Here is an 18,793-nt window from a genome sequence, read left to right as displayed (position 1 = left end):
ATTATCATGGAGACATTAGGAACGTGGATAAGTTGATTTTGTGTAAAAATTTTGTTCTACATGTGGCTATTCAACAATAAAGAATGAGCTAATAAATGTCATACATGTCCTAGATAATCATTTCTCCCATACATGAAAGCAATGCATCACAACATCTTTCACAAACATAATATTTTAATTGACCAAGATATGCTTAGTTTAATGTGTTGCCCTTGCTTCTTAAACACTAACAAAAAATGCATTTTATAGCCTTGGACACCTATACATGAGCCTACAACTATCTCTTTACTACATGAGTCACGAGTCTCACGACATATTTCCACAAACACCATGACTTAAGGAACACGAGCATGCTCTATTCCACCAAGAAGGTAGCCTTCATAGGCACGTTTTTTATGGTTCCTAAGGAAGAATCAATAAAGACACTAAAGGAGAGTGTTGTATGTGTACTAAACTAGAAAATGTAAATGGACAAAACATTATGCAAATGAAAAACATACATGAAAAAATGCAAATGAAAAACAACATACATGAAACACATTCCACATGTTTTTTGTGAGCATTTAGCTCTTGCAAACCTTGGTATAGTAAACCAAATGCCACAATTGCATCATCAAAACCAAGATTATGAACTGATCAAGACACAACCACACTCTTGAAGATAGACAAGGTTTATTGATGTAGCTGCTTTTTTAACTTTAACTTAAACAACATCTATAGAAATGTAGCAAAGCACTGTGAAAAATGTTGCTAGATCGACCACATCTCCTTCTAAAATGCAAGGGATGTCACACTTAAGGGAAAACTTAGCATGCATTGACAAAACATATATTGCAAAATATATGCTTGCACTGTACGCTACAACACGTGATCCCATCTTCTACAAAGAGGATGAGAGTATAGACATCACTCTTGAGAGAAAAGAGATTTTAGAAGGTTGATGAAGGCTTTAATAAGACTAAGAAATATGACTTCCTTAGATGGAAGATCGTGATAAAAACCTCGTGAAGGTAGAGCACCCCATGCTTGACACACCTACATTGGGTTGCACAGCTGCAAATCCATTAATATGAATGAATAACAAGGCTCTATTAGAAACATACCGATGCACAAGCCTATACCCAAATTATTAGGCTTTTCAATAATTTTGTGATAACATTGGTTTAGAAAGACTTGCTTAGTAAATTAGCTTTGAAATAAGATAGGAGTGAAGGTAAGTCTTAGTTGATGGGGCAAGCATTGCCGACGAAGTGAATAAAAGCATATGGGCTCCATCGAGCCACCAAGAGCATATGGGCTCCCATCACCTGGTTGTAAAAGCATATGGGCTCCCAACACCTGGTTGTAAATTTCCTTGCCTATGTAGTGGAGTGGATTGCTTTATGGGACAACATGGCACGGTTCCCATTTCTTATAAAGTTTGGAGAGACAAGGTGCCCAATCTCCACCTTAAGCATGGCTCTCAAGGAGTCCATGCACGATATAAATTGAATTCGTTGCAGCATTGCTACAATATGAAAAATTAAACTAATGGTTTGCTTTTCTTTGTAGCTCCACAAAGGCAAGATGTTTAATCTAGTTTTAAACAAAGGCAATGCCAATTGAGAGGGCTCTTGCTACCTTTTCCCATATTCATTCAAACAAGCCAAGCTACTGGTAAAAGGGTTTCTAGTCAATGAATGGTGCAACAAGGGGAGGGGCTGATATCCCGAGAAAGCCTCAACCCTTTTCCCCCTTCTCCAGTGTATAGCTTCCACACGGATAAACACACCATTCTTCTCTTCTGCCTGTCTAATCTCACCCTTAAAAACTTTTGTTGTACTTATGGACTTTCTACTACCGAAAGCCCCATTTAGAGCCCAGCTCACGCAGCTCAAGTTAACGAGCGAATATGGCATCCGGCGTGCCGAAAGTGCTGATGAAGATGGCGTTCAAAACAGGGACAGCGCCCATCAACTGGTTTCCTGGCCACATGGCCACCGCCACGCGGGCCATTCGGGAACGCCTTCGCCTCATCGACTTAGTTGTCGAAGTTAGAGACTCCCGGGTACTGTCTTTCCCCCTCTCAAAACACACACACACACACACACACACACACACACACACACACACACACAGAGAGAGAGAGAGAGAGAGAGAGAGAGAGAGAGAGAGAGAGAGAGAGAGAGAGAGAGAGAGAGAGAGCGCCACGATTCTACTTTTAGAAGCAGACACAATGTCTTTCAGTGCTTTCAACATTGTCATGCGTAACACTAAAAAACAAAGCTATGTTCCAGTTGCCCGTACTTGCATGACCTTCCCATGCTTTTGCAGATTCCATATACATCAGCAAATGAAGATTTTCAGGATTTCTTGTCACGGAAGAGGCGTCTCATTGTTTTCAACAAATCAGACCTAACTAACCCCAACTTGGTTCCTGTAAGTAGAGTTGAAGGTGTTGCTTTTGTACTGAATTGCTATAACGTTTAAAGGTGGTAACCAGTTGATGTGGCGCAAACTGCTGATAGTATTTCCTGACATTCTCATGCTGCAGAAATGGAAGGATCATTTCGAGGCAAAGGGAGAGCCCATTGTGTTTGTCAATGCCCATTGTAAAGAATCAATAAAGTTGGTGAGGTTAGCTGCCTACATTATTGTTGAAATTAGCAGGAACACAACAAAAAAGAATTATTTATTTCCACCGGCAGTGGCTTTTAACTACCTGTTTCTGCTTTATTAGTTGTTTAAAGAAATACGGAAGGGTCTCCAGAACATCATGGATAGACCAACATTGTTGATCATGGTGGTGGGTATTCCAAATGTTGGAAAATCGGCAATTATTAATGGCCTACATGCTTTAAGTCACACAGGTTGGTATATGTTAAACACGGAAAAGAAGTTCATAATTCTCTGAACAAAGATATTTTGTATTTTGTTTGCACATTGCTATATTTTCAAAAGGGTGGCCAAAGCAAGAAAGCCAAACTCTTCGCAGCCATGCGGTTTCTCAAGCCAAGTCTCGATGTGGGAGCTATGGCCATAGGTGAAACTGGCATATTGTTCGTAGAAAACCTCATTGACATGTTTAGATAGGGTGAGAATCGAGATGCCATCCTCTTGTCACAAAGGTTATTACGAAGTATTGCAAGATTTGGCAAATTGGTGTGGTGTACTCCATTACCTAGGTGGCATGTAATCTTAACCTCTCTAGTAGTTTGCAAATAGCCCAATCACCAAAGAGGATGTGTAAGCATAGATAGTGTAACTTCCCTGTGTAGTGAGATACATGACAACTCCAAGTTTACTTTACTTGTAATGCAAAATCTTGGCATAGATACATGCTTTCATTCTTAAAGTCAATGTCCTGCCTTTGGTGCTATTTTAGTGTGTGAGGAATGGATGTTGTGCCATTATGCTCATTGGTCCAGGGTTAATCCATCCTGCATTAAGGAAGCAAGCAAGAGAGGACAAAAACATTTTCTATAAGCAGAGAGAGTTATAGAGAGAAAATGTGCTAGGGACAGGGAGAGAAAATCAGCATTCTCTAAAGAGAGATATAGAGAGAACATTGGTGTGCAGACCAGGAGGATTTCTGGTCAGACTTGAAGTTTGTCAGGTACGACTTTTTTTGAGAGAGTTTCTGTGACTGGTCACAAATGAAAATAAATTATAACCCTAATACCTGTCATCTTCTGCTTTCTAAAATCAAATTAATCATTCTTGCCATAAGACAAGAGGAAATAGAATATTAAAGAATAGCAAATGACATACACATCAAGACATGTATACTGTATGCTTACAAGCAACTTGTGTACTCATGCTCTCCTGAGATGTGTGGTATGTCAGAGCTTTATGCTCACCCTCTAGATGCTTTTGCTCTTGCTTATGGGTTCTTTCAATTACACGCAAGCCTTTGGTTGTGGTTTGGCCACCCTTTCACTCTCCTGCTAGGGATTCTAGATATTTAGGGAGTTTGCATCAAGCATTTTGTCCATATCTTGTATCATTTTGCCTATGGAGTTATTGAGTTACTGGCTTCACCTCTCTCTCTCGTGTGTTCACACTTTCTATTCTCCTCCGTTGGCGGCTGCACTCTTTGGCATGGTATTAGAGCGCTAGATGTCTCTATGTTCTGCCATTTCCCCTCACCTCCATGCTTAGCCCCAATTCTTTGCTTCCACTTGTTATTAATTGCACTCTTTGCTTGTCAATGATTTTTGCCATTCATGTTAGCGTTTTTTTAATAGATCTCTTGGCACCGTTCTGTTTAACGCAGTGTCACAAATGATGATGTAGCAGGACCCGAGACCCATCCAGACAGAGGAGAGAGAAGAACCGATTGTACACCCCAGATTTTTGTCGTATACGTTGCGTGTTTCAATAGTTATGAAAGCAGTCGACTTTTGGAGTTCTAGTTTTCGAGTGGAGAGCTTTCGGGCGCCAGCTTTTAGTGCCAATTATTTTTGGTCGTGTGTGCCTTTAAATAAGTGGCCTTTGGGATCATTCTGCAGATTAGTGTATGGTTACACAATATAGAGCCATGGCAGTTGTACTTTGTGGCTTATCAATATAAAGATTATGCCGTGGGGCATCTAACTTTGTACTTTGTGGCTTATCAATATAAAACTACCTTGTGGGGCATCTAACTCAGAGGCTAGTGAATCTTGGGAGTGGAAATCAAACTTTGTGTCTCGGCTCTAGTGCTCATTTAAGTTTAGTTTTCAAGTTCATTCATGCGTTTGCTGATTCATCCCCTCAACAATGGCCTACCGGTTACAATGGTATTTGAGCTTGCAATCAATTCTTTTCTACCGAGGATCTGATCTGACTTTTTGTAGCACATGCTATGGATTCTAATAGAGAATATGAGGGGGAGAGGGAGCACGAATACAAAGAAAGAGAATCTGAGGGTAAAGCAATAGAGGAATTCGAGAGAGAAGATGAGGAAGAAGTGTAGGACTAGGAGGTTGAGCGAGAGAAAGCTCAACTCAAGACACTTGCAGGGGAGGGTGTTTCCGCTGCGGAACCTGGCCCAAAGATAGATCCAGTTCTTAGCGATCGACAATGACGGGTTGTCACAAAGTGACGTTGTGGCACAATTGCCAGAAAAAGAGGTGAGAGATATTGAGATTGTTGAGTGGTGATGTGGTTGATCGTACAAAAAATCTGAATGGATGACGTGGCTCGTAACGTTGCTAAATTGGCTTTATTTGACAGAAAAATAAATGAATTATTGTTTTTCGCGTGGGACACCAGGGAAAAAAAATCTAAATGAATTATTGGAATTTTAAGTAAGAGGGTTTTTCTCACTGGAGACATCCAAGTACAGATATTTCTAGTGCGTCATTCAGAGTAATGCCGGGAGCATTGTGAATGGGAATATTTGTAAGGCCACTAGGAACAGGTTGGACGTTTGGTGCGTCACATCGGATGGGTGACAGGGAGCATCGGAAAGAAGTATTCGACCATCCGGGATCGGACATATCTTATGTGTCAAAGGATCGGTGACATAGAGCATCACGAAGGAGATTGTATTGTAAGTTCGGTAGGAAAGGACTAGGTGATGGGTATTCCTAATGCGTCACACGGTGGGTGAGAGGGGCATCGGAAAGGGAATATTCATAGTTAGGAAGAAATTCCGAACTGTGCTAGATTTGTGCACAAGTATGAGCAAGCACTTGAATGAAGATGGGTTCAGAGGAAACTTTGAGGAAAAACAAACGCTTTCCGGGAAAGCAGATGCTTTCCCGCGCCCGCGAGGAAGTCTATGTTTGCATTGGATTTGTGTATGTGGTTGCATCCAGGGACGCCTGGAAAGTGCCGTGCAAGCATTGTTTTCAGCTTACAAGGTTTTATAGAGTTTTTGAACAGGTTTAGACCATTTTTAAATAGGCAGGCCGCCCACTTAATAAGTCGGCAGCCACCCTTGAAAAAAACATCGAACAAAATCAGCGCCCTTCTTTTTTTTTTGAGCGCATGGTCTCTCTCTCTCTCTCTCTTCAACGATCTCCCTCTGTGTAAGGTGCAGCGGAATGAATGTTGTATTTTCTCAAGATTAGTGATCTTTATTGCTCAAGGTTCCTTTTAGTTCTTAGGGAAAGAGAGAGCTTTCCGTCTTGTAGAGTGCTGTGGTCACGAACAAAGTGGGTGGATATTGTGCGTGCAAGTGAATGAGACTGAGAGAAGGAGAGAGAAGAGATACGACACCCGAGAGGTTGTAAAACCCTCCTCTGAAGACCCCACTCTCGTCGGCGAGAGTGGTCCACTTGATTGCAGGAAAGAGTACAATGCAAATGCAATGGACTGATGCTATTGGACTATGCCGATGACGACGACGACGACCACGGTGATGACGACGACGGCTTCGTGGCTGAAATTGTGACTATTCGGGCTGATGTCGTGGCTGGAATTTCCTGGTTTTCTGCTGATGCTTTAAGGCTGAAATAAAACGCTGGTTCTTAGGGTTTCTGCTGCGTTTTTGAATAGGCTGCTGCCGGCTGAAAACGTTGATGTTCTGCAGCGTTTTGAAGGGGCTGAACAGAGGTTAAAACGCTGATCTACTTGCAGGTTTAAGGGCTGAATTCTGGCAGTGTTTTTGGGGCTGAATCCACCAAGGATCTGCAACTGAATGATGGCGTTAGTGGTTGCTTTGGGCTGCTGCCAATGAATATCAAAAAACGCTGAATCTGTTGAGTTCTTGCCTTGCTGATGGTCAAAAACGCTAAGGGTTGAGGTGAGGCTGGCGTTTTTGCTGAGGGCTGAAATCCCAAAACGCTAGGTACTGGGGCTGATTCTGCAAGGGAATTATCGCCAGGAAGGGGAAGGACTTCAAGCAATGGATGGTCTGTGAAAACACTAAGGGAGGGGTGGTGATGGCGATGGATTTGATGCTAAGGGGGGGGGTACTGCTGAGAAGTTGTCTGTTGAGCGGGAAGCTCCTGCTGCCTCTTCTGCCAGAAAGTGCTAATTTGGGTTTGCTTATATATTAACTTAGCAAAATTGCCCTGCCTACTTTTGTTGGAAAGTCACTTAAAAATAATAATTGAAAATGCCAATAAATAGGAAAATAGGCTAAATGCACTGGAAAATTCCCCTAACTGATGCTAATGGATTCTGATGGGAATTCCGATGATCATGCTGTGTGCAACCGGAGGATATGCATCTATGCTAAGTGACTGGGCATGCACGGTCTACGAATAGACTCACAAAAGTGCCAGATCATTGCTAATCTAGACTTGACTGGACTGACTGAACCCTGTTATGTTGTAGCTTGTCCACGGACACATAGGGTGGATCACATAACGATGTTGACTAAAATACAAGAAACCTTCACGAATGAAACACTCGAACAACGTGTGCGTATCAATCATGCGAACACATAATACTTCCTGTGAGGGTTCCTTGGGCCTAGGCTCGAGAGCCAAGATCGGTTCTTCGGGATCTAGCAAATCTTCTTGTGGGGGATCTGTGGACCTCGACTCGAAAGCCAAGATCGATTCTTGTGATTGATCGAATCTGCAACGAGGATAGCTTCGCTAGAAAAAGCATCCACTAACACATCATCCTTAATCACATCATCTTCATGCAGCTCATCTTGCTTGTGAGAAATCACATCTTGATCATGCAAATCATCATGCTTGTCATTGTCATCCAAATCATCATGCAACTCATTATCCTTCAAATCATCATGCTTCTCATAATCATGCAAATCCTGTTATCATGCTTTGGAGAAAGAGAGACCGAGAGAATCTCCTTATCCCGAATCCTTTCAACCTTGTCTTGCATATTAGCAATGAGAGATGGAGAAGGAGCAATGTCTACTCCATGAAAGACAGTAGGAGAATCACTTTTGGCATTGAGAGTTAAAGTGTTAGCCTCAAAATCAATGAGAGCGTTAGTCTCACGAAACCATCGAATGCCCAAAATCATATCACATCCTGAGAGAGGAGAAACAACAAATCTTCTAGTGAAGGCAGTCTGTTGAATTGCAAACAACACATCAAGGCACTCCTCCGTGATGAGAGCGTCCATACCGAGACGAAAGCCAGAGACCTCGATAGGAGATCTCGGACTAACTTCGAGGCGGGCTCTTTCAACAAGAGAGGAACCGATCACATCATGCATACTACCTGGGTCAAACAATATGACAAAACGGTGCCCCGACGTGCGACCATAACATTCAATGAGAGAATCATCAATGGGAGGGTCCTGAGAAACTTTGGGCACAACCGTGTTATTATTCATTGCATTGACAGATGTAGTGGGTGCTGTAGGTTCTTTAGATTCATTCGTTTCAAGCTTAGGACATGTTCTTTTTATGTGACCCTTAATGTGACAATGAAAACAACGACCTTAGAATACGTGCTTTGTTCTTCCGAAGTGATGTAACCTCCTACAATTCCTTGTGCTACCTTTTCATCCGAAGTAAGCTTAGGTTTAGCAATTGTGTTAGCCTTACCCTTAGATTCATTGGAAGAATTCTTTGATGAGATACTGTTGGTAGATTGGTTAGAAGAGTTATAATTCTTACCATTCTTACCGTTTTGAGGGTTCTGAGGAGTCTGCGAGGTACTTGAGGAAGTCTTGTTCTCCTTAGGCTTTCCCTTGTTGTGCTTTATCTCTTGTGTGAGAGCAATCGCTACCGCCTTGTTGAGATCGATTGGATCGAATACCTCGACATCGTACTTGATATACTCGTCCAATCCAAAGAGAAAAGCCTCTTTGCGCTCATCATCCGACATGCGTAATTGGGTACCTAGCTGCAAAACACGATTAGAAAAAGACATGACTGGCATACCATTTTGCTTGAGAGCGCGCCAATCGTCCTTCAATCGTGCGAGGTACTGAGGTGGCATAAACCGCGCCTTGAGCTTGTCTTGGAAATCACCCCAATCGAAGGAAAGGGGCGTGAATCCGTCGGCTTCCTCTAGGTGCGCGGCTAGCTGTGCCTCTTGCCATGCATGGTACCAAATAATGGCATCACCGGCAAGGTACATAGCTGCCGTCAAAACTTTGCTATTGCTTATCTTCTTAGTTGTCGCAAAATAAGCATTAAATTGATGCAACCAAGAATGAATAACTGTAGCATCCATCTTACCGTCATACTTACTGAAAATCAACTTTTCTGTAATTGGATGGTTGGAATCCGCGTCGTGGCTTGCGCCACTTGACGAACTCCCATGATCTTTGGGTGGTTCGGTCTTCGAGGCTAGGACTTGGGCAAGCAATTCTTGAGTGCGTAGCTCTCGTCGAGCTTCACGTTCGATCTCCATAGCCAATCTACGAGCTTCACGCTCGGCCTCCATAGCCAATCTGTGAGCGGCACGATCGGCCTCCAATGTTGCGTTTCTTGCTGCCGCTCCTTCCAGTTCTTTTCTTTCTTTTCTTGCGTCCCGCTCGCGTTCTAAAGCAAGGTGCTTGTCTTCCTGTCTATCCATCGTGGCCATCATCTGCTTCATCATTGCCTCCATAGGGTCTGGCGTAGATGGCGAAGGTGGAGGGTTGGAAAAATCTCCTGGTGGGGAGAATCCTTCGTCGCCTCTCTCATGCTCATCACCTGAATGCGAAGTATCCATGCCGCTTTGGGTGACGACCATGCACTACAATCTTGGGGTCTTAAGCTCGCGAGGAACTTGGGTTCTTGAGGGTCTTGAGATCCTTGATTCGTGAGAATCTTGGGTTCTTGAGGTTCTTGAGTCTTGAGGGTCTTGGGATTCTTGAGGTTCTTGAGGTTTTCTTTTGCTTGCAAATCGCGTTGGAGAAGGATCTTCTCTTCACCCGAGTTCTACTCCTTTCTGCGGGCGCACCCCTTGGAGGCCTTGCGCTCACACCAAGGTTGCTTTTTCCCCCCTCACGTCGATTGGCCGGCCGCTAAGTGCACGGTCCGCTCTCAATGAGTGAAAAGAGACACAAGGGGAGGCTGGACAAGCCCTTCTTTCTTGGGATTCCTGTCACTCTTCAACAAAACACGATTAGGAATTGCTATGCCCAAGCGAACTTGGGTTCGTGCGATCACAAGAAGCAAAAAAATTCTTGTGGTTCTTGTGGTTCTTTCCTTGAGTAATGTAGAACACTTCCAAAGCTCTGATACCAATGTAAGGTGCAGCGGAATGAATGTTATATTTTCTCAAGATTAGTAATCTTTATTGCTCAAGGTTCCTTTTAGTTCTTAGGGAAAGAGAGAGCTTTCCGTCTTGTAGAGTGCTGTGGTAACGAACAAAGTGGGTGGATATTGTGCGTGCAAGTGAATGAGACCGAGAGAAGGAGAGAGAAGAGATACGACACCCGAGAGGTTGTAAAACCCTCCTCCGAAGGCCCCACTCTCGTCGGCAAGAGTGGTCTACTTGATTGCACGAAAGAGTACAATGCAAATGCAATGGATTGATGCTATTGGACTATGCCGCCGCCGACGACGACGACGGTGATGACGACGACGGCTTCGTGGCTGAAATTCTGACTATTCGGGCTGATGTCGTGGCTGGAATTTCCTGGTTTTCTGCTGATGCTTTAAGGCTGAAATAAAACGCTGGTTCTTAGGGTTTCTGCTGCGTTTTTGAATAGGCTGCTGCCGGCTGAAAACGTTGATGTTCTGCAGCGTTTTGAAGGGGCTGAACAGAGGTTAAAACGCTGATCTACTTGCAGGTTTAAGGGCTGAATTCTGGCAGTGTTTTTGGGGCTGAATCCACCAAGGATCTGCAACTGAATGATGGCGTTAGTGGTTGCTTTGGACTGCTGCCAATGAATATCAAAAAACGCTGAATCTGTTGAGTTCTTGCCTTGCTGATGGTCAAAAACGCTAAGGGTTGAGGTGAGGCTGGCGTTGTTGCTGAGGGCTGAAATCCCAAAACGCTAGGTACTGGGGCTGATTCTGCAAGGGAATTATCGCCAAGAAGGGGAAGGACTTCAAGCGATGGATGGTCTGTGAAAATGCCAAGGGAGGGTGGGTGATGGCGATGGATCCGATGCTGAGGGGGGGGTACTGCTGAGAATTTTATGTGAGCGGGAAGCTCCTGCTGCCTCTTCTGCCAGAAAGTGCTAACTTGGGTTTGCTTATATATTAACTTAGCAAAATTGCCCTACCTACTTTTGTTGGCAAGTCACTTAAAAATAATAAGTGAAAATACCAATAAATAGGAAAATAGGCTAAATGCACTGGAAAATTCCCCTAACTGATGCTAATGGATTCTGATGGGAATTCTGATGATCATGCTGTGTGCAACCGGAGGATATGCATCTATGCTAAGTGACTGGGCATGCACGGTCTACGAATAGACTCACAAAAGTGCGAGATCACTGCTAATCTAGACTTGACTGGACTGACTGAACCCTGTTATGCTGTAGCTTGTCCACGGACACATAGGGTTGGGATGTGTCACGTGACACTCTGTAACAGACTTGGACACTCCAAGTCTAGAATCAATGCGACAACACCAAATAACCACTTCAAAACAATTCACAGGTCACCATAGGTTTGCACTGGCCCGGCGGAGTTCCGTGCCTAGAGATATTGGCCCCAAAACACTGGCGCCCCTTTCGGTATTTCTTTATGTATTAAATCAATGTCAAAGTACAAGAGAGAGGTTTGGGTTTCACTCTCAGACTCTGCGTCCAGATGCTCTGCAGAGGGAGCCCTCACCGCTTATTTAAAGATTACAAGGGATGCCCATAAGCAGAGCCCCAAAAGCTTCCAGAACAAAAGCGAAATTCCTCTCTCTCTCTCTTAAAAATAAAGCAAATCCATTCTCTCTCACAACTCCAAATTGCGTAGCCAAAAAGGTGGTAATTTGTGTCGCTAGGAGACTGCTTTTCAGCTCTGTAAAATCCGCCGCATTTTTCGGAAATCCGTACTGCTTGCCATGTGGCATTCAGTCGCCAAAATTAGGGTTTCCACCACATTTAGGGTTTCAGCCAGCATTAGGGTTAGGGTTTCCAGAAATAAGGGTTTCTGGCAGGAATTAGGTTTTGCATGGTTTCTGGCAGTGTCTGCTCTCGGTAGCCACGTCATCACTTTGTGACATAGCCCCCTCTTGAAAGCATTGTAATCGCCCTCGATGACACCTGCAAAACCGAAAGAAGCTATAAACCGTCTTAGCAGACACTGACTGTTAGTACCTACATACTAGGAACACACATCTAGCACATGTACCAAATCTACAGTCACATCACACGACATCACAGGACATCACTAAACATCGCAGGACATCACATGACATTCAACATTCATTCGGATCTTAGAGCATGATTTATTGGCAATGTAGCTAGCAATTGCATCTAGGTCCAATCGGGACCTCATCGATGTTCGATTGAGTAACCCCTATTGCAACCATGTCTGTTCGAGATCAATCAGACCAAAATTGTTAGGTGCAGCGGAATGAATGTTTGCGCTTTGCTTAAGATGAGTGCTCCGAACTGTGCTCAAGGTTCCTTTTGTTCTTATGGAAGGTAGAGCCTTCCGTTCTTAATTAGAGAATGCTATAATCACAAACAAAGTGAATGGACATTGTGGGTGCAAGTGTATGAGACTGAGAGATAGAGAGAGAAGAGAGATACGACACCAGAGACATTGTAAAACCCTCCTCCGAAGGCCCCACTCTCGTCGACGAGAGCGGTCTACTTATGATTGCACAAACTGGTACAACTGAATGCAAATGATCGATGCAAGTCTAGGCTATGTCGACGATGACGACGGGGATGAAGAAGTCGACCTAAGGGCTGAAATCTGCAATCTTTCTACTGCTGTCCAAAAAACGCTATGGGCTGAAATATGCGACTAGTCCAAAAACGCTGTTTTTGGGGCTGTTTTCTGTGGGTCTTTGACGTTGAAAATCTGCAGGTTTAGACCTGAAAACTGAGGATCTTCAAGGCTGAAAACTGATGGTCTTACCGGGGCTGAATCTGCTACTCTTCGAGGCTGAAACTGTCGGGTCTTCTACTCCTTGGAATTGCCAAGGTTGGGATTTGCAAGGCTGGGCTGATCATTCAAAAACGCCAGGGCTGATGTTCTCAAAAACGCTAGGGAGGTTGGATTTGCAAAAACGCTAGGGAAGCTGTGAATTCTTCTGGCGATTAAGGCTGATGCAAAACGCTGATGTCTGAACTTGCTAGCGATGGGTAGATCTTGAAAACGCTAGAGAATGGCTGATGCAGAAAACGCTAGCATGGGGGTTCTTGCTTGGAGGGGGAAACCGCCAAGGTTCTGTTGAGAAGTTGCCTGCTGAGCTTGGCTCCTGTTGCCTCTTCTGCCATTTAGTGCTAACTTTGGTTTGCTTATATATTTTCTTACCCAAATTGCCCTACCTACTTTTGTTGGAAAGTCACTTAAATTAATAAGTGAAAAATGCCAAAAATAGGTAAAATAGGCTAAATGCACTGAAAAAATCCCCTAACTGATTCTAATGGATTCTGATGGGAATATTGATGATCATGCTGTGTGCAACCAGAGGATATGCATCTATACTAAGTGTCTGGGCATGCACGATCTACTAATAGACTCACAAAAGTGCCAGATCACTTCTAATCTAGACTGATTGGACTGATTGAACCCTAATCATGTTGTAGCTTGTCCACAGACACATAGGGTTGGATGTGTCACGTGACAAAAATACTGCAGTCATTTCGTCTATCAGTTCCTGCACTTAAAAGAAGTCAAGAACAAATCAGTATCATAATCAGGAATTCCATTTCATAAAGTCATACAGCAGAATACTGTCAGCTTTTGGTATCTCTGAAGCTCAAAGAGACATCAGTGACTCTAGTATCTAAATCAAGGCATCTGTTGACAAAGGAGCGGAGTGACTCCCCTCTTGTGCATCCCATTGCACCAGATCTCCGGCCAAGCTGAATTCTGGGTTCCATTTGGAGTAGACTATGCTAACCAAAAGCATCGAGGTAAAGTTTCACAATTTGAGGAGTATCTGCTAGGTCCTTCTCCTCCTTCCACTTCGCATCCAATGCAGGATAGTTTTTGAACTTAACCAAGAACCACCTTCAGACTTTACCTTTATTCTTCGTATCCTTATGTGCCAAAATCCGTTCAGGAACAAGGATCTCCTCGTTTTCTTCCACTTTGGGTTGCTCATTAGGCTCCCCATCATCAGGCACATCACCCTTAAAAGGTTTGAAGAGACTCACATGAAATGCATTGTGAATCCTCCAAGTATCTGGCAGTTTCAATTGGAAGGAGACATCATTTATCCTCTCAGTGATCTGGAAAGGTCCGTAGTATCGCATACTAAGCTTTGGAAAAAGCCTCTCCTTTCCCTTTTTCTTTCTGAGGCGTGCCTTCCCAAAACGTAAGAGCACCCAATCATCCTTCTTCAATTTCAAGTCGCGACGATGGCGATCCGCTGCCTTTTTCTGTCGTTCTTGAGACTTCTGCAAAGTCTCGCGAACCTTGGCAAAAGCCGTATCCAAATCTTGCGTATATTCATCCGCTTCAAAAATCTTATCTTTCGTGCTTAGGAAGGGTGGAACCTTTGCAGCACCTTCAACAATCTCAAATGGCGCCTTCCCTGTCAAAGAGTGTATCGTGTTATTGTAGGCAAATTCCACCAAAGGTAAGTACTTTTCCCATTGAGTCTTCTGATCTGAGATATAAGACTTCAATAAATTTAGAACCACTGAATTTGCAATCTCAGATTGCCCATCAGTCTGCGGGTGGAACGATGACGAGAACTGCAACTGCATGCCAATATTCTCCCAAATTGCCTTCCAAAACAAACTCGTAAATTTGGGGTCTCTGTCGGAGACAATCGTCTTAGGCATGCCATGTAATTTGAAGATCTGGGCCACAAACAGTCTTGCTAAGTGATCCGGCTTGATTGTTTTCTTCACTGGAATGAAATGAGCCTGTTTGCTAAATCTGTCAATAACAGTCCAGATACCATCGTGACCACTCTGTGTTCTCGGGAGATCAAAAATGAATTCCATTGCAGTACTTTCCCAAGGGCAGGTGGGTATGGGTAAAGGCTGTAACAATCCCTGTGCCTTATGCATGTCAAACTTGACCTTCTGGCATACTAAGCAACTGCGCACAAACTCTTCCACATCCTTCTTGAGTCTCGGCCAAAAGAAGTATCTCTCTACCCCTTTCATGGTGGTAGCAATGCCACGGAGACCCATAAAAGGCGGACAGTGGCATTCAGTCATAACCTTTTCCCTCAACGGCTGTGTAACGCACAACATGTTTTTCTCATCAAGTAGCCTTCCCGAATGGAGTATCCTGCTACTGTCTCCCCATCCCGCATCCGTGTGAAAATATCAGCAAAATTTGTATCTGTGGCATACTGGTCGACCATATCCTCGAAGCTCCTATGATGTATCGTGGAAATAGCCAGAACCAATGGCTTTCGAGACAAAGCATTTCCCACCTCATTCTTCTGTCCTTGCACATGGACAATCTGGAAGTGAAACTGTGACAAGATGTTCGCCCACCGCATCTGCTTTTCCGAAAGCTGCTTTTGTGACAAGAAGTAGCACAAACTCTGATGGTCTGTAAAGACAGTAAAATCTGCTCCGAGTAGGTAATGCCGCCACTGAGTAAGAGCATGGATAACCGCCAAACGCTCTTTCTCATAAATCTGTGCTGTGATCTCTCCGGCCTTGAGAACAATCGGCTCTCGTAAGCAATGACATGGCCTTCTTGCATTAAGACCGCACCCAGACTACGACCACAAGCATCACAATATACTTCAAATGTGTTGCTAATTGGACTATTTTCTTATTTTTAATGATTAAATCTTTTTTTAAGGATATTTTATTATGTGCACTAAGAACTGTTAAAAAGATTGTAGCTATAGGAATTGCCATTAGGAACGGACAACTCTGATGTGTCATTTGATGGGTGACGGTAAACATCGCGAAGGAGTTTTCGTAAGTTCGGTGGAAAGGGCCGGGTTACGAGTGCCCCTGATGCGTCACATGATGGGTGACGGGTGCATCAATAAGGGGGCATCCTGTAGGCTAAGGAGGAAATCCGAACTGAGTAAGAAAATACGCGTAAGAACGCAAGCACAAGAATAAAGATGGGTTCAATGAAGATTTTTATGAAAAGCAGGAACAATCGTGGGAAGGCAGACGCTTTCCCGCGAGGAATCTATGTTTGCATTGCATTCGTGCATGTGGTTGCATCCAGGGACGCCTGGGAAGTGTTGTTAAATGCATTGGTTTTAACTTATAAGGTTTTATTGAGTTTTTGGGTAGGTTCAGACCAATTTTAAAATATGCCGACCGCCCACTTAATAAGTGGGCAGCCACTTAGAAGATAAAGCAACAAAACCAGCCAGCGAATTCTCTCTCCCTATTATGGGTAGAACAGCGCAAAAAAAAAAGAAGAAAAAAAAAGAAGAAAAAAAAAAGGCCGCGATCTCTACGCGAGCAGTTATTCGTGCCGTGGCCAGGGAGCTATAAAAGCACCACATGCCCTCACTCACGGGAGGTACCAACATCAGCAAGAGAAAACTCTGCCGCAAGAGATCGCGAGACTACGAAGCACGGAAGTCGCTTTTCTCGCGCAAGAACGACAGGTGTCTATTGTGGATTCGCCATACGAATTGTTGTCGCGTGTTTGTGTGGTTTGTTTTGCAGGAATCTCCCGTCTTACGGGAAGGCCCTTCACGGGAAGTACAACTTCATGCCTAAGTCCCTTACGGGAAAGTACGGCTTCACGCCTAAGTCTCTTACGAGAAAGTACGGCTTCGCGCCTAAGTCCCTTACGGGAAGGAACGGCCTTGTGCCCAAGCCCTTTACGGGAAAGCACGACCTTCGGGTCTAAGATTACAGAACGGAGGGGTTTCCTCGGGTTCTCGTGCTTGTATAAGAATTCTCCTTGAATAAAAGAATACTCTTAACGGGGGGGGGGACCAGCCCATCTTCTGGTCCCCAATACTGTGTCGATCTTCTCCCTTCTCTCATGTTTTCAAAGAATTATAATTTTCAGATTTTCTAAGTGCTCGTGGACGCTCCCGTTTTGTGACAAAATGGCTTCTGCAAATCCGGCAAAGTCAAAACTGGTCCCGTAGTCAATTTCTCTTTGTATGTTTGAAAGGCAGTCACCTTTGTGGATCCCCACGAGAAAGGGACTCCTTTTGTGTCAAGATATGCAAAGGGGAATCAACCTCTGCAAACTTTCGAATGAACCGCCTGTAGTACGAACACAGTCCGAAGAAGTTTCACGTGACACATCCCAACCCTATGTGTCCATGGACAAGCTATAGCATAACAGGGTTCAGTCAGTCCAGTCAAGTCTAGATTAGCAGTGATCCGGCACTTTTGTGAGTCTATTCGTAGACCGTGCATGCCCAGCCACTTAGCATAGATGCATATCCTCTGGTTGCACACAACATGATCATCAATATTCCCTTCAGAATCCATCAGATTCAGTCAGGGGAATTTTCCAGTGCATTTAGCCTATTTTCCCTATTTTTGGTTATTTTCACTTATTATTTTTAAGTGACTTTCCAACATAAGTAGGTAGGGTAATTTTGCTAAATTAATATATAAGCAAATTCAAGTTAGCACTTTCTAGCAAAAGAGGCAGCAGGAGCTTCCCGCTCAATAGGCAACTTCTCAGCAGTACCCCCTCAGCACCCTAGCGTTTTTGGATCCCCATCCTCGCCGCACTTCAGCCTTGGCGTTTCCACCTCTTGCATGGTCGCCTTCATCTCCCAGACCCCCAGCAGTAGCAGATCTACCAAATGGCCAGCAAATGCATCAGTGTTTGCTAGCGTTTTCCATTCCCATCCATTAGTGTTTTTGGATCGCTAGCAACCTCTGCAAGGCCTCAGCGTTTTCAGCCCAAAAACGCCAGCAAGCCCTGCAACTCTCAGCGTTTTCAGCCAGCAACATCAGCCCTAAAAACGCAGATATTCAGCAGCCAAAAACGCAGATTTTCAGGAGATGAAACAGTACCAGATCAGCCCTAATTGGTAGCAGAAGAACCCCCAATTCCAGCCCATGAAAACGCAGCCAAAACAGTCATTTTCAGCCACCGAAATAGTCCCGAAATTCAGCAATTAGAAGATCTCAGATTTCAGCCATCAAGTCATCGTCGTCATCACCGTCGTCGTCATCGGCATAGTCCCCGATTGCATCAGTACATGCATCATCATTGTACACCTTTGTGCAATCAAAAGTAGACCACTCTCGCCGACGAGAGTGGGGCCTTCGGAGGAGGATTTTACAACGTCTCTGGTGTTGTATCTCTCCTCTCTCTCTATCTCTCAGTCTCATACACTTGCACGCACATTGTCCATTCACTTTGTTCATGACCATAGCACTTTCCATTAAGAACGGAAGGCTCTCCCTTCCATAAGAACTAAAAGGAACCTTGAGTCAAGTTCGGAGCACTCATCTCGAGTAAAGTGCAAACAATCATTCCGTTGCACCTAACATTGGTATCAGAGTTTTGGCAGTGTTCTGTATCACTCAAAGAAAGAACCACAAGAATTTTTTTGCTTGTTAAGGTCGCACGAACCCAAGCTCGCTTGGGCGTGTCGATTCCTAATCGTGTTTTGTTGAAGAGTGACAGGAATCCCAAGAAAGAAGGGCTTGTTCAGCCTTCCCTTGTGTCTCTTTTCACTCATTGAGAGCAGACCGTGCACTTAGCGGTCGGCCAATCGACGTGAGGTGGGAAAAAGCAACCTTCGTGTGAGCGCAAGGACGCCAAGGGGTGCGCCTGCGGAGAGGAGTAGAACTCGGGTGAAGAGAAGATCCTTCTCCAACGCGATTTGCGAGCGAAAGAAAACCTCAAGAACCTCAAGATCCTCAAGAGCCCAAGAACCAAGACCGTCAAGAACCCAAGTTCCTCTTGAACTTA

General features: G+C 44.1%; 1 protein-coding gene across 1 annotated transcript in view; it reads left to right on the top strand.

The window, feature by feature from the left end:
• Nucleotides 1-1,842: 1,842 nt before the first annotated feature.
• The window catches only part of LOC147431665 (short integuments 2, mitochondrial-like), a 42,306-nt gene continuing 25,355 nt past the window's right edge, over nt 1,843-18,793 (top strand). Inside the window, exons 1-4 of the mRNA XM_086494180.1 lie at nt 1,843-2,047; nt 2,314-2,418; nt 2,534-2,611; nt 2,720-2,849. Of these exons, the coding sequence (XP_086350306.1) occupies nt 1,892-2,047; nt 2,314-2,418; nt 2,534-2,611; nt 2,720-2,849 (469 nt within the window). The 5' untranslated portion in view covers nt 1,843-1,891. The remainder of the gene's footprint in view (nt 2,048-2,313; nt 2,419-2,533; nt 2,612-2,719; nt 2,850-18,793) is intronic.

This window comes from Adiantum capillus-veneris, chromosome 21, assembly GCF_014529385.1.
Source record: "Adiantum capillus-veneris isolate H3 chromosome 21, ASM1452938v2, whole genome shotgun sequence".
Lineage (NCBI taxonomy): Eukaryota > Viridiplantae > Streptophyta > Polypodiopsida > Polypodiales > Pteridaceae > Adiantum > Adiantum capillus-veneris.
This window is presented reverse-complemented; position numbering and strand designations above follow the sequence as displayed.